General features: G+C 37.6%; 1 protein-coding gene across 6 annotated transcripts in view; it reads left to right on the top strand.

Moving 5' to 3' along the window:
- Positions 1 to 14,222, top strand: part of anapc1 (anaphase promoting complex subunit 1) — a 52,806-nt gene extending 38,584 nt beyond the window's left edge. For 5 of the 6 annotated variants that reach the window (XM_028007409.1, XM_028007408.1, XM_028007405.1 and 2 more), the window contains exons 44-53: positions 1,001 to 1,087; positions 1,598 to 1,715; positions 3,980 to 4,057; positions 4,166 to 4,233; positions 4,358 to 4,496; positions 5,309 to 5,395; positions 7,954 to 8,049; positions 8,828 to 9,017; positions 13,093 to 13,224; positions 13,719 to 14,222. In XM_028007409.1, the coding sequence (XP_027863210.1) occupies positions 1,001 to 1,087; positions 1,598 to 1,715; positions 3,980 to 4,057; positions 4,166 to 4,233; positions 4,358 to 4,496; positions 5,309 to 5,395; positions 7,954 to 8,049; positions 8,828 to 9,017; positions 13,093 to 13,224; positions 13,719 to 13,864 (1,141 nt within the window). In that variant the 3' untranslated portion in view covers positions 13,865 to 14,222. The remainder of the gene's footprint in view (positions 1 to 1,000; positions 1,088 to 1,597; positions 1,716 to 3,979; positions 4,058 to 4,165; positions 4,234 to 4,357; positions 4,497 to 5,308; positions 5,396 to 7,953; positions 8,050 to 8,827; positions 9,018 to 13,092; positions 13,225 to 13,718) is intronic. The other variant, XM_028007407.1, reaches the window with a different exon arrangement.
- The last annotated feature ends 1,797 nt before the right edge of the window (positions 14,223 to 16,019 follow it).

The following is a 16,019-nucleotide window of genomic DNA, read 5'->3' as shown; positions in this document are numbered from 1 at the left end:
CTCCCTAGAAAATGTAGACCCCCATCTTAAATCTAAAATTTCAAAATGTCCACCAACATTTTCAAACCCAGCATGTTCCATACAAAAGTAAGATTGAAAGAACAAAACATAGCAATTTGACTTGAATTAGTTAAGCCTTTATATTATTTGATCAATCATTCCTTCCCACTTACTTACCAACTTTTATGTGTATCCGTTTTTATTGCTTTAATAAAAAGTTTGTATGTTCAGCCAAAAGTAAAAATGCCGAATACTTTTAGCTGCAAGCTTGAAAGAATAATGTTGCGGATGTCGAGCGATGGTTGCGGAAAATTTCCCCTTTTAAACTATAATACTGCACTTTTAAACTGACGTGCTTTAACCTAGCAAACTATTAGGTTTGCTAGGTTAAAGGTTAGAACTTAAGTTCTACAGTACTACTGAAAATGTGCATTTATTTTTTCTTGTCAACATTTTTAATGGATAGTGCTGCGTCGATCGCGAATTGGTGTCAGTTTTCCATGACTCTCTTCCTCAAATAGCTGCGATGATCCTCTGTTGAATCACAGGTTCAATTGAAAGCTTGAATACATTAAAACGGGCAAACACAGTCATTAATTGAAGAGTGACATTCCTTACCTCAGACAACTGTTACTAAACACTCTCAGATGTGACCTGTTGGAGCCTTACAGCTTTCCCCTGTGCAGCTTGACATTAGGATAATGATCCAATTAGTTAAAGCGGACACTCTGTCATTATGTTTAAGAGGGACTGCTGTGACCTTTGATTGTGTCGATTATGATGCAGCACCTTCTTTAATTAAAAATGGAGATACAAGACATAAAATTGTTCCATTATGTTGAGTAAAAATCAACAAACTGTTGCTTGATTTGCAACATGCAAAATAACATTTCTGTCTTATAGGAATTATGTTCTGAGTTTACATCACAAAACTGTTATTTTGATGCAAATCTTTTGTCGGAGTGCTTCTTAAAGTTTGTCATTTTGTCCTTCATTGTAGATACACCCTCAGCACCTCCAACTCAGCCATCGCTGCCCTACTGTGTGCCTTGTACCCTCACTTTCCTGCTCACAGCACTGACAACCGGTAAGACCAAAACCTTTTTAAATACACTGCTGGACGCAGAGAAAATCTCTGCATGTAAAAACCTAATTTTCTTAAATACCAGGCATTCCTGGATGTACCTGAAAATTAACACACAGCTGTCAGGGTTCCTACAGAGTCTTGGACCGAATGAAAAAGCAAATGTTTAGCTTTTCTACATTTGCTAGGATGAGCTTGAACTTGGCAAAACATTCATTTAAATTACTTTCCAGAGAATTAAGGTTTTTCACTTTGTAATTTGAGATTCTAGTAAAAAATATTGAGTATTTTAAAAGTCGGTACACTTGCTCGGAATTTGAAATATTAGAATAAAAAAAAACTACATTGAAAAAGGACCATTTTATTGCCATCTTTGCAAGTTGAAAATACCTCTACTGTCAAAAACAAATTAAGTTTAGAAAAATGACTGTTTTTTCTCAAATCGATTATATCGGGTTTTCATTTGTTTTGTGTGTTTAATTGAAAACTGGGTTGATGTTGTTGATGTTGCAGCTATCACCTGCAGGCCCTGCGGCACCTGGCCGTGTTGGCTGCAGAACCCCGGCTCCTGGTTCCTGTGGACGTCGACTCTCTGAAGCCTTGTTATGCTCTGTTAGAGGTCACTTACAAGGTCAGTGAACGTTAACACTCCTAAAAACAATAATTGATTTAATTGATTATATGAGCACTTTTTGGTTTGTTTGTTTTTTTTGGACTCAGGTCTTTAATAAAAAGCCAAAACAACAGCATTTAAAATAAAAATACATAAATAAAATTCATTACTTTTAGCCATATACAGTAGTTACCATTCATGTTTCAGTTGTAAAAACAAATTTCTGCTTTAAACTGTTTCTATTGATTAATTTTCTTACGTTTTGACAAGATTAATATTTATTTTAATCGTGTATGACCACTTACATTATTTTAATGTGGTATTTTAAATAAAAGCTTATACTGAATCACAGAAGTCATATTTTCATGTTTTCTGGTTCCTTTATACGATGTTCCCTGCTATCAATTCTCGTTCTGTCCTCTTATTCGTAAATAATAAAATATAATACAAAATTGTCAAAAGACAGAATGTTTACAAAATGGAGAAATCATTTTTTCCATTTTACACACATTTCTCAAACGTGCGTGAAAATCGATTCTTAAAAATCTGAAAAAATATGAATGAAATTCACTTCTGTTCATGAAAAACGTCGGTGTTTTAGCCTCGCAATAATTGCTTCAACTTTGAGGAACTGAAATTATATTGAATACACAGCATGGCATGTATTTATACTCCCTCAAAGGGAATTGTTTGAAAAGGTTTCCAGAGTAAAGACCAATACACAAAGCCAATGTGTCTAAACACAGAACCTATTGTGTTCTGTGTCGCCTGGTTTTGTTGTTGGCCTCTTTGTGCACGTCACTGTGGCTTCATGTGCGTCATCATGTACAGTTTTTTTGGGTTTTTTTTTCGTTTCCCCTGTATTTTTATTAATACAGAAAATATTGTAAAATATTTCAGTTTACAAGTACTTCTACTGAGGCTTATCACAAATAATTCAAACACCCTATAATTTGTTACAAAAACTGTGGGAAAACCCGAACTTGGTCACTGTAAACGTGTTGGGCAGTTTCTCAAAAATCTCTGAATTAAGTTGAAAATAAAGCGTTTGGTGATTATAATAATGAAGTAATTCAGAAATAGCATCACAGTTGGAACAAAAGGTCTAAAAAAAAGTATGGATTTTTATTTAAAGTGGAATAGAAGGGAAAGAGAATAGAATATGGGAAAATATTTGTTTCTCCAACCTTTACTACCTAAAGAGAAAAAGAAATCAGGTTCTCTATATAAAATTTGGCCATTGTATAAATAACTGCATAAATGTGCTGTAAACATTTGAATTTATGCTTCTGAATGGAGTTAGCAAAAATAGAGCTCTGGAAACGTTTCTCTTCTACCATCATAAATAGCAACAGATTATGAGTGCATAATCTGTTGCTTTGTTCTGGCCGATCACCGAACTTTAAAAAATCTAACCTGCTAGTTTTGATTTTTGGCCGCTAATTTTTATTTGTTTATTTTTACATCTGAAAAGTTGCCAAAAATAGTGACTAAGTAACTCAGTTGGCAACAGAGGGGTGATTAGTGTTACCCACAGATGGGACCAGGTGGATGGGTCTATCAGTCTCTCACAGCAGAACAAAAGATGACAGCGGCTGATTTTCAGACCTTTGCGGTGGTAGATGAGATCAGTCTCTCATGCAAGTATTGGCCATTTATCTGTGCACCCATACTTTAGATACAAGTATGTGTTTGTTGACCACAGGTGCATGTTTACATAAATAGATTTTTCTGAATTAATTGGAATATTCTTTCATTGTTCCAGGTTTTTTGTCTGTGCGAGTTAACTTTGTAGTTGAAATATGTTAAAGTAATTAAATTGAGCTATTGTTACTGTGGTGGCTCCTCGGCTAAAGGTGGTTTTAAAAGTTAAAAGCTGAGGTGGCTGTTTGCATTCAGCACTGCCGTTGGCGTCCCGGCACTTTAATTTCATTCTCAGCAGAAATCTCAGTTTGACCTATAGACGAGATTCAGTGCACCATCCAGCACATGCACACCTGCAGACGAACAAGAGAGACAATAGTCCATTTAATTTATAAAAGATAAAACATAAGATAGATTGACAGGTCATGTAACAATTATTTTCAATATGTTAATTATGGCACAACACCTTAGTTTTAGCCATTTTGCTGTCACAATCCCTAGGTCGCATAATAATTGTCAAAATTGATTGCATATTTTAATGTATCTTAGTTGTTTTAACAAATCTGAGCAGGGTTTCTTGCAGCTCATAAGTCACATAATATGATAATGTTTGCTTGATGAATTGTTGCTCTTGTTAGGGAACCAAGTGGTATAATGAGACGACAGTGGAACTGATGGCTCCCACCCTCCTTCCTGAGCTTCACCTTCTCAAAGAGGTAAAGCAGAGTTCAGCAGAGTTAAATCTTTCCTTTCTGGCAAACAAAACTAAAATAGCATTAAGCACATCATTGAAAGGCCTTTTAACCGCTTTGTTTGCTGTGAAGGTAAAAGTAAAGGGGCCACGATACTGGGAGTTGTCTCTCAACCTCAGCAAAGAAACCCAGCATCTGAAGTAAGTACAGGCAGAACCTTTTGGGAACAAGGTTCAAACCTTCACATTTCTAGCCTTTTGCATTCTAGTCGTGTTGCTCAAGATGATCTAAAAACCCCAAAAATAAATAAATTTTCTGTTTGAGGTCCATCCTGGTCAGAGATGGCGTGTTGTATGTGAAGTTGCGGGCTGGACAGCTGCCCTACAAAGACGACCCCCAGGGCTGGAAGAGCCTGCTGGCCACAGCCGTCAGCCCCCGAAACTCTGGAGTCACGGCCTTCAAGGTAAACAACAGAGGACTTCACAAAGATTCTGCCTAATTATAATAATTATAACAATTTTTATTAGTTGCAGTGACTTGTATAAGCCATAATGGCTGAATGCAGTTATAGATAATTTGTTGAAAATATTGGAAAGTGTTTAAAGAAATAGTCTTAGAACAAAAAAAGGTCAATTCTAGCTGCATTTCTAATCTAACAGAGCAATTTGTGTTACTTTGAATGTAAAAGTTAGCATTAAACATTTAATCTAGTATGTAGATTTTGACAACAGGTCAAGAGATGAGTGGAATTGAGTGGAAACTTTTTGTCTCGTACCCCCTATGGAGAATAATTTTGTCCAGTTTTGGCAGGTTGCCATTGCAGGTTTAGCTGGCAACTCTGCAGCTGACAGACCATTACTGCTTACCTCATGGCGTCTGTATTTTCTGTCAATAGACCTGCAGGGGAAAAATATGCAGTTTGTTTTCTTTCTTGTCCTTCAGGACCTTCTTTGCCTGCCTTCAGTGTTTTCCTTTTTATTCTATTTTATTAAAATCTTTTTATTCGAACAGGATTCTGTCCATAAAGTTATTCGTTCCTACATGTGCCGGCTTATATTTTGCTTTTTTTAAATTATTGTTGTTATGAGACTGTCATTAAGTAAAAAAATATAAAGCTTAACTGGACTATCACTATAATTAGGAACTACAGTATATGACAATGATCATTAAGTTGTTTTTAAAGTATTATTTTTAAAACCTAAAACCCGATCTCGGTTGTAGGAAGTCTATGCTTTTGGGTAGAAAATTAGTTTCTGTTTTTTGTTTTGTTTGCAGCCTGAAGCCATTTCTACCTTCACCTCAGAGCCGGCTCTCATCTCCTTTGCTGAATTCTTCTGTAAAACCTCAGAAGGACTGAAATCTGTAAGTTTCAGACCAAGCAAAGAAATATTTGGAGCTTGAGACAGTTTGACACTGGGTTTGTTTGTAAAATCTCTGGGTTATCAGGTGGAAAGGACTTGACCTATTGTTTGTTTTTTCTGCAAGCAAAGCCAAAGGGACCTCTAACAAAAAAAATACTATTTCTTTAGAAAACAAATTTAATTGTGAGTCATGTTTCAGTTTTATCTCGGGGTTTTACTGAAACACTGGAAACTTCTTGGGTTAGTCCAGACAGAAACTCCCTGGGGATTAAAATTAAGTTGTTTTCAGATGTGGTATTTTCCTATTCATACTCATATCTCAACCTGGATTTATGTTATTATCTATTTTAATTCATGTCTTCAGTATAAGGCGCCTTTTAAACTAAATATAAATACGTAGAGGAGCAAGCCATTAGTAATAAAACTGAACTCCAAATAAACACAATTAGAAAGAATATGATAACTTTAATGGGTAACGAATCTCGACTGAGATCATAAAAGATGATTTTTAAAGGCATGTTCCAGTTTTATCTGAAAAACATATGTGGTCCTTAGATAAGTGCAAACAAGTGATTGAGGATTTATGAATAACTTAAAGCGGCTGCTCCAGACTGCTTGGTCATCCTTCAGTAGAGCTAAACGACTTCCTGTCTGTTTACAAAAATCTGCAGCCTGTAAATGTGCAAATAATCCATTCTTTGTGAAATGAGAATTCTCGCTGAATTTGTGTCACGGATGTCATGGTGATGGTTATCAAGGCTTTTCATTCAAGACCACCAATGTTTATCTTGTGATCGCCTAAACTACCATGGCGAGATCACGTGCAAAGCTTTAATGTCTACAACATCTGTTTTTTTTCCCCCATCATAAGTACTATTAATGTTTTTAAAATCAGTTTTTCTTCTGTTTTAAGCAAAGTGTCTTCATAAGCACCACACCTTGCACTCACTCATTTAATTGTTTTCAAGTGGACAGACGGTTGTTAAGTCTGATTATTAATCACTTGACCTCTATTTTGCGAGAAAGTGGGCTGCTTCATCGTGACATCAGGCTAACTGGGTAGATTAGAGGCCTGTAGTTTCAGCTTCAGCTCTAAAAATGGGAGAAAGCTCATCACATCGGATAACTGTGACCGATTGTAAATGAAGATAACGTCTGTTTTTCTCCAGCCACCCACTTCAACACAGCATTTGTATCAAAATGGAGGATGGTTAATTTCCTTGCAGATAATTGCAAGATTTTTGTTTTAAGTTGGCATGAAATAACTTCCACTCTGGGAGATGTATGAACATAAATAAATCACTTAAATTAATATAATTGTAATTATGAAAACTGTTTACTTGCTCATACAAGCAAATCACTTAGACTCTGTCCTCATCTTTGACTCTTTCCCTGTTGAATAAAAAGTAGCTTTGAGTTTGATTAACAAGCCTCTTTTACAACCCTAAGGGCTGTTTTTTGTTTGGTCTTCGGTCCAATTAAATATTTGTTTTGAGACTCAAAAGCAACACGACTCTTTGAAGCAAAATAGCTTGATTTTTATAATATCTAGTGTAGGACAAGTTTAGATTTCTAAATTAAAATTAGTTTTATTTCTGTTTGAGTTTAATTTCCTTCAGTGGCAGGGTGCCTAGGCACCCATAAAGTCCTAAATGTGTCTAAAATGAAGGCCTTAGCATGTCTTAAATTAACCTTAAATAAGTTAATCAGAGGTCTTAAATTTTATCTTGGCAGGACTATTTATTGTATAATTATGGGGTTTTTTTCTACATCATGGAACTTTTATGTCAGGCAAAAGTTTGAGTCGCATGCCGACATATTCATTGCACTCTGTTGCTCTCCGCTAACATTTCCTTGCTTGCTGTCTAGTTAGCGTTTTTGCATCCATCGTGGGTCAGTGCAAATTTATTGCCCGTTGGCTGGACAATGTTTATGCATTTCTTTGGCGATATAAGTCTTAACTTACACTAGTCTTAAATAGTCTTAAAACGTTTTAAATTTGAATTGGAGAAAACTGCAGAAACCCCAAATGGGACACTCAATTTATTTTTCTTCTTGAATATCAAAAATGAGAGTAGTTTGCAAACTATTGGCTAAAAAACAAAACTTTATTAAGAATATTCCTTACACCATTTGTGCTAGTTTTGTGGAAATGTTGGCTATCTACTGCTTGAAAACAGCTTGGAAAGGCTGCTAAAGCTAGCATATTTTTAAAAATGATTTTTACATTTTAAAACATTGGTCAGTCCTTTTGCATTTCTAGCCAAACAGCCACATCTGGCTCCAGAGCCATGAGTTGCAGACCCCTAAGCGATGTCTGAAAAGTCAATTTTAGTCGGCAAGAACAAATATGAATGCAGTTGTTGGCTCCACAATATCAACATGCTCATTCATTTCATGCTCAGCAGGCAGAAATAACAACAAGAAATGGGAACTATCATTCATAAATGCGGGAAACAAATGAAGAAGTAGGGGGTGTCGATGACGGCAGAGTCATTAGTACAAAAATGCTAATGGAAAACAGTAACTGCGTGCTTTGATGTTTTGTTGTTTTGACAGAGAGAGGATAGCCTCATGTTGTTCTCAGCAATGCTGTACGAGTGCGTCTCGCAAGAGTGTCCGGAGATGCTGCCAACATATATCGCTATTGAGCAGGTAACACACCTACTCAGCACAGGACACACACATTTCTGTTTTACATTGTGTGACAGCAGCTGGCCGTAGTGCAAATATTTTGTCATGAATAATAAAAATGTTCCAAACATTTTATTGGGTTAAAACATTTTTAAAGATTCTTCAGTTTGTGGCCCTTAGTAGGTTTGGCACGAGGTATGGAAAAGAAAACGTTTGAAAGCATATTAACTTATTTTCTGACGTCTTCCTTAACCCCTAGTGTATTGCAAAAAAGAAAAACAAAAAAAAAACTTGACCTTTTTTTTTTTTTTTTTTTTTTGCAATAAAACACGAAGACTAAAACCCAGGTTGAGGTACAACTGACACAAACTGAGGAAAATTGTATTATCCTGATTTTGTAGTAGAGAAAGAGAGCAAGCAAACATGGCTAGTGATTAATTCGCTTTTTTGACACTGAAACAGAAATAAAAAAAACTAAATTCCTACAGGCAACTTATCAGATTGATAATCACACCAAACAAAACCTCTCCGACATGACACAAAGATGCCATACCACTAAACGTACACTTGGCAGCAGCTGACTGGTTTCTATTTCCAGGAGACATTGGGCAATTCAGCTGTTCCTACTTGCATCACAATACATCCCAAAACTACCACATTCTTATCTGAAAGGTTTTCGAGGGTCGTCCATTTTCAGTTACTGTGCTAATCTGGTTCCTAGAACATGCCCCTGTTGTCTAAACATCTTTAGCAACGTTGAATCTACAGGTTAGCGTATGCCTTCATCTTTTTTTTTCAGGCCGTTGGGGCTCTGCGTCAGGGTGACTTTCAGCAAACCTTCCCCTTGTGGCAGCTGCGTCTGGTGGTGGAGTTATGGGACGGCCGGATGCTACGAGGCCTTGCCAACAAACATGACACCCTGCTAACCTCAGAGTTTCTTCCAGTCATGAAGAATGCGGTCGACGTGGCGCTGGACAACTGGCTCAAAGGTGAATGGATGCTTTAATGGATCTGTAACAATTAGGTGTTTTGCTGCCGATTCCGATACCGATCATCCATGAGGCCGATGGCTGCCAATCACCTAGAATGGCTGTTAATTTTTCGCTTTAGATATAAATGATATTATGTTATCTGGCAAAATGGAAAAATTATCTGGCAATAAATTTACATAATTTAGACATAATAAACATATTTTAATACATATCTAAAATCTTTTTTTTTTTAAGTTACATGCTGCTGGTTTAAGCAGACGTTCGGTGTGAGAGTTCACTGTCTGGTGGAGGATGAGCAGCACTGTGTCTGTGAAATGTTACCAACAGTAGCGCGTAGCAGCGGTCCAAGAGCGAGAGCAGAACCAGTGTCTTACACCGCCAGCTCGGAGACTTGAATTATTTTTCGGGTTATTTGTTTAGCTTTCTGACCGTCATGCTAATCCGGGTGATCGTTGGTAGTTGTGCGCTGCTTTACCTGCTATCTGGCCGCTCCGGATCCTTTTTTTCCTGCATTGAGCCTCCATGTAGCCAAACTCCGTCAAGTGTTTGTTTTTTAAATGCCATATTAGATTTGTTGTGTTGATGCGTTTTGACGCGCTTCACCCCCGAGGTAATTTTCCACTGCAACACGCAAACGTCCCGAAGGAAAGAGGAGGTCAGCCGCACAGGCAGGCTGCAAAGGGAGATAAATGTGATCGGTTTTGGTGATCTGCAACAAGAGACGGTGATCGCCGATCACTGTCACTTTTTCACGTAAATTGGCTGATTATGATCGGTGGCTGATCGATTTGACACACCTCTAGTAACAGTCTTTTAGATAAGTTTAACAAGGAACATATTTATGTTTTGGGATTTAATTATTTGATTACCAGTTTCTTCCAATACTGCTTAGTTACTGCTGGCAAATTCACCCACGTACTAAGACATTATTAATCCTCTTAAAACTTGTGTTGGTTTCTCAGTAATTTCATTTTTTCTGATGGTAATTGGTTACTATGATGCTGCTGATTTCGCTTTACTAACTCTCCAAAGAGCAGGAAACTGTAATCATCAGAAAAATCTTCCCTTCACTGACTCCCAGTCTCCTTCTGCATTCATTTTATTAATCTACTGCTCACTTATAAAGTTTAATATTGAGTTGCCAATATATGTCCATAACCCAATCACACCTGTGTGTTCAGCTGGGCAGGTTTGACTAAAGAAGAAGGTTTAAAAAATGAAGATGACTGAGCATTGGCAGTACAGAGTTTTGTTAATGTGCTTATGTCATGCAAAACACAGAGGTGGAAGTCTAAAAAGTGATCCACAATAATAAAAATAAAGGACTTCAAAACTTGAGTTGTATTTTCCTTAACTGAGTCCGATAGCACCTGAAGAGCTAGCCTTCAGTCGGTTAGCTTGGGGGGGGACAAGCAGACAAGCAACCTCCATTTAATGGTGGTATGATGTCATTAATCAGATCATTACACTGCAGTGATCAGGAACAGGCTAGTTCCGCCAATCTTCTGTCTCAGAAAACACACTTTGCATCAAGTTCCCGACTGATTTCCTCCTTTTAGTTACATCTTTCTTAAGAGATGTTTTTGTATGTAAAGCCATTCATTTCGGAACATTGGTAAACGCTCCTTTTACCTGAACTAATTTGCAGTGACTGTTATACAAAGTTGAGCAAATTATGGCAATCTCTGTTTTCTCCAGCCAAATCTGATCTGGAACGTCTCCAAATTCTTCTACGTAATGCAGACGCAGCGATCAGCATATCACACCTCTCTTTATTGGTTCTCGCCGTCTGCAACAGGATGTCAGTGAAGCCTTTGCACTTCACAGCAGGTATTATTGCTGCTAAAAGGCATTCTGATGACTTGTGCTGTAGACAAAGTCAGCAGGATGTCATGTGACGGCACTCAGCTGACTAAAGTCAACTGTTGCATATTATTTTGACGTGACAACAGCTGGTATTGTTTCGCCGATAAACTCCTCATAAACTGCCAGGTGGCCGTAGCATTCCTGTTTGCTGAGTGCATATGAAAGAAATGCTATTGCTAATTTTAACCTTGTCAGCACTCAACACTTGTTTGCGGCCCTTATTTGCAGCGGTGTCGCAGGGTGGATTTGTTTCCACTTGTTTTTATGTGCACGGTGTAGTGCATGAATATCATAGTTTAGAGGACAAACATGCGGCACATACACCAAAACACACATTCCATAACTAAACCAGCGAACACAAACACTTTCAGGAAAAAAAGAAAGAAAGCACTCTATGCAAGTCGTGGGAAACAGGTGATGTAGTTAGGCGAGATTTCCGTCATAAAAGGAGTTGAAACTTGCTCTTAGTTTAATCTTTCATTAACCACCTAGTTCTGGGTCATAGCTGGGAGGAAGTACAGAGTGCCTTTACTTCATGGATCAAGAATGTTGGTCTTCTCTGTAACTCTCCATAAATGAAACGTGTGCAGCAACTTTATTTTTAGTGTTTTTGTTTGTGCAGTTTTCCCAGAAGCCAGTGCTGCGGGAATTTTATACACAAACAATCTAAATGTTTCCCTTTCCACTTGCATGTAAAAGTTTGAAATGGCTTTTCAACAAGATACAGTATATATAAAAAAAACACTTTCCAGAAAGTCTTAATGAGTTTTATAATTGCAATTGGTCTGATTCTTTTTTTTTTTTTTCCCAGTCTTGATTTTCTAGCCATCTTTCCTGTTAGTAGCTCAAATTAACATCTTGTTAATGGATCTTTTTTTTAAAATGAACAGGAGCGCAATAATTTACAAGAAAGACAAAATAATTCTGTTGTTTTCAACAATCTTTGCCATCTTATGTTAGCATGGTTAGCATTACAAACTGTAAACACTAGTCTCTGTGTATATTACCAAGCAGCTGCCAGTCCTTATCTAAGCTATTTTCTAAAGGCTTGAAAAGATAAAATCAAGCATCTTTGTTTTGCTCTGTTTTTTTTGTCTTGCTCTCTCTCACTATCCTGCAGCCTGGGTAAACCGCAGCCATTTTCCACATGTTTTGTTGAAAATACAGTTTGCTTCTTACGTCTTTGTATTTCCTCTCACTCCTCTTAAACACCTGACTGATGCTGAAAATACCAGAGCCTGACTTTACTCAGTCTAAGCTTCACGGTTTCCCCTGATTTACGCTCAACGTCCCAAAGGTTGGTAGGAATCGTTCTCTGTCGATCTTTTGTGCCCAAAAGAAGTTTAGTATGAAACAACCGGAGCTGCAAAGGACGAACTTATGTATCGCAACACTGAAACCTACATGCCTCTGTAGTAAATGCTTTTCAAAAAGTGCCTCTTCACATTTAAAAGAGATCGTTGTAATGAATATATTGATCTTTTTCTGTGAATAACAGCTTTGACAGTGAAGAGCGTTGCTAGCTCGACTTCGAGGTGTTGGCTCTGATTTGTTCTGTGATTGGATGAAAATCAGAATTTTGAGTTAAAAAGCTTCCAGTCACAAGCTGATTTCTCAGTGCATGTTTTTTTTTTTTTTTAAGATCCCTTTCACAGTAACATTTTGACATGTGAAAAATGTGTGTTTGTGTTGTAAGTACAATTGCCTCTGCCGAATGTTTGTTTGAGCTTGATGGAAGCCACCTGTTTGGTAGGATTTTTATTTACAAGGATTTCCTTTTTCCAGAAACAGTTTGGGATCTGTATTCCAACACAACATGTCACCCTAAAATTGTCTTTCTTCCTAATTAGAAACATAATAGTGTTGTAGATTTCTAAGGGATTCTGTATGCCACACCTATCACTGCATCTGTCAGCTTTGACTTGCAAATGTTTGGTTAATAAGTTAATTAAAATACTCTGTACACCATATGAGGAGGAGGACAGGAAGTATTCTGCATGCAGCGTCATCTGTCTGTCTCTGTAAGTTATTAGTAGTTTCCAATATGCATCTTAGCACATCAAACAGATGCTGCCTGACTGAAATACTCCCATATTAACATTATAATTGCTAACTAAAATAAAAGCAGATCAAGATTTGTATGGCGGTTATAAAGTGTGATGTCTGGTGAAATCTGTGTTTTGTTATTTTTTCTGCCTTCTTTTAGACCACAGCTCACTGGTGAGATCCTACATGAGGGGCGAGGTTCTGTCCAGAGACGCTCAGTCCATCATGTTGGCCTGCTTCCTGGTGTACCGGTCCATCCCGTGCTTCAGAAATACGCAAGCAAACCTGGAGGGTAAGAGGGGCTCACACACACGTTTGCAGAAAACTGCCTCAGTGTTTATGTAGTCTGTATATTCTTTGTTTGCGAAAATGCAGTTTGAAAACAGCGAGAATTTCTTTTACTTAATGAATATTAGGATAATATAAAGACATGCCTAAGGCTTAGATAATTCTGCAGATAAGGATTTTCGCCTTAGGGGATCTAGAGGATGTGCGTAAGGATTTTTAAATCCCTATGCACATTTAGCACAGTTTTAAAAATGAAAATTGGAATAATTTTCGAGTCACAACCTGCAAATCCAAATTTAGTTTCTGTTTAGGACTTTTATCTTATACAGCCTCTGAGATGCATCATGTTAGCATGCTAATCTACTGAAAAACCTGTAGATTTTAATTATTTAGCATCTGAAACAACATCTGAAACAACTACACTAGCAGGGCTTGTAAGTTGCAATAGGAGAGTAAATGCAGATGGCAGTGACTCCGTCTTGTCGTGTTTCCCTGCAGGCTGCAACTCATTTGCAGATTTATTATTGCGTAGCAACCAGCTGGGCATCCCTTTGAGAGACCTGTTGAGACTGGTGCCCATCCTCTTGAGTTCTGCATCTGGACCGCAGTCCCTGCTGTTCCCCCTGCAAGCATTTTCATCCTGATGCTCCAAGCCAGTCAGTTTGAATCTCTGGGATGCAGCTCAGCCTTGTGCTGCAAGAAGTGGTGGAAAACAAAAGTGTCAAATTGTGACACCTTCAATGTTGCAGTGAAAAAATGGAAAATATAGACTTTAAACCTCCGTTAAATTGAATAACGTAAGTTTTTTTTTATATGCTAGTGATGTGTTTTGCATTTTTTACAGCGTAACAGGTAAAACTGCAGCAATCCTGCTGCATACGCACCAATTTTATGGTGCAACTAATCTACTGTGGGACTGAGTCCAGCATCTTTCATCAAAGAGCTGAACAGAAATGAACACCAAAAGTAAGGCATGACAATAAAAGAGAAAATACCTGTAAACCTTGTGGTCTTTTTATGTCTATTTTTTTTTCTATGCTGTGCTCAGTTTTCTGTCACGTCTTGTTTATTTAGCACAGATGGCAGCGTGGTGTTGGCAGCATTTCGTCCCTGTGGTCAAGATAAATGCACTTTGAAGTTATTCAGAGATGAAGACATGTTGTTGCGTTGTTTCTGGTGGTTCCCCACATGAAAGGATTCCCCTCGACTTCCAAAGCAGAGATCCAAATCTGTAGTCACTACTTGTTGTTCTGGGAAGAAGCGGACTTTCAGGTCCATGCTTTTGTCTCGTGCCTCAAAACAAAATGATGCCTTTGAACCTGAAGTTATCAAATTCTTTTTTTTCCTTTCAATTCTTTTTTTACATTTTTTTTTTAGACTTTTTGTCCAACACTTGTTAAAGAAAAAACAAAAACATTTTTGATATTAGGATCTGACCTGGTAGCTGTGTTGATGAAAACCTTTTTGGTGCCTTCACTGAAATCTTTTCAGTATGACACAGAAAGCGGCTTGGTTTACTTCTTCAGAATCCATCAGTCAACCACTGAAATTCGTGGCACCCATTAAAAGCAGAGAGTTTCTTAAAACTACGCCATAAAACAGTCAGCAGACCACAGCACAAGCATCCGACTGGTTAAAATAATGATTCTCTATGAAAACAACAACAACAAAAAAAGCCCAAAGTGCTCAGAAAACATTTTCTTCTGTCCTTTCTGCTGCCTGGAGCACATTCCAACACTTTCTGATACTGTCAGACATTTTCAGTCACAGGAAAAGGATTTGTTTAGGCAACAACTTGAATCTTGAGACCAACGGGGTCTGAGCAAGCAGTGCAGGAATTATTGCATACTATAAATGCTTGAAACTTGGCTTAGAAAGAAAAATTCCAGTCACGCAGATCGAAGCCGTTTCTCCTGCCAGTTGTAGTTCAGCTGCATAGTTTAGATGAGCGGTTTCATTTTCTCCTAGATCAGACTACCTTAGCTTGTGAAAAGTGATATGACTGTGTTATTTGGTCACTTTGATTTGAATGTATGTATTCACTCAGTTTGGGGTTTACCAAATTTTTTAAAGATATGTCTTTTTTTTATTTTTTACAACCATAATTTATCATACTCCAAGCTGAAAATGTGCTTGAAACAGTCGAGGAAAACCCAAATAAAAAAGTTATTGTTTTTTTTTTTTTTGCTTCATATCTAGATATTTTGATTGTTTTTTTTATTATTATATTATAGCTTTAAAACTGGGCACAAGACTGTTTAAGACTTTAAATATACTTTATTTAATGAGTCTTGTTGAATTTTCCTTAACTGATTCTTAGCAAGTCCTACTCCGTGTCCCGGTTCTTCAAGAGACTATAAGCTTTTTAATCTTGATCCTCGGCTGAGCATAGAAATCCTTATATCATGTGGTTGGTGTGTGTGTGTGTGTGAGAGAGAAGATGTGTTGTGTGTGTGTGTGTCCTTTCAGTTCTGGATCTCTCTCTTAACCAATAGCTCGGAGAACATTCCAGAGCAAATGGAAAACATCCGAACAAACAAGTGGTCCACACCCTTGTCCCAGAACTGCCACACAACGAGCAGCTCTTCATTCCCGTAGGAAACTAGTGGTGCAAAGTGTTTGCTTTGCTAAGAGACTTCCCTTAACTCATTGCTAGAGTTAGCCTCGATGCAAATTGCAGCTGGGTTCACTTTATTGTGTACCATTACTGGCAAGCTACGATTAACTGTGGACTTTTCTGTCTGTTTTGGATGTTCTTCTCTTCATGTTGAAGCTTATTCTCTGTTATGCCAGACACGT

This window comes from Xiphophorus couchianus, chromosome 22 (assembly GCF_001444195.1).
Source record: "Xiphophorus couchianus chromosome 22, X_couchianus-1.0, whole genome shotgun sequence".
In the NCBI taxonomy this organism is placed as follows: domain Eukaryota; kingdom Metazoa; phylum Chordata; class Actinopteri; order Cyprinodontiformes; family Poeciliidae; genus Xiphophorus; species Xiphophorus couchianus.
Note: the sequence above shows the minus strand (reverse complement) of the source record. Positions and strands in the feature narration are given on the sequence as shown.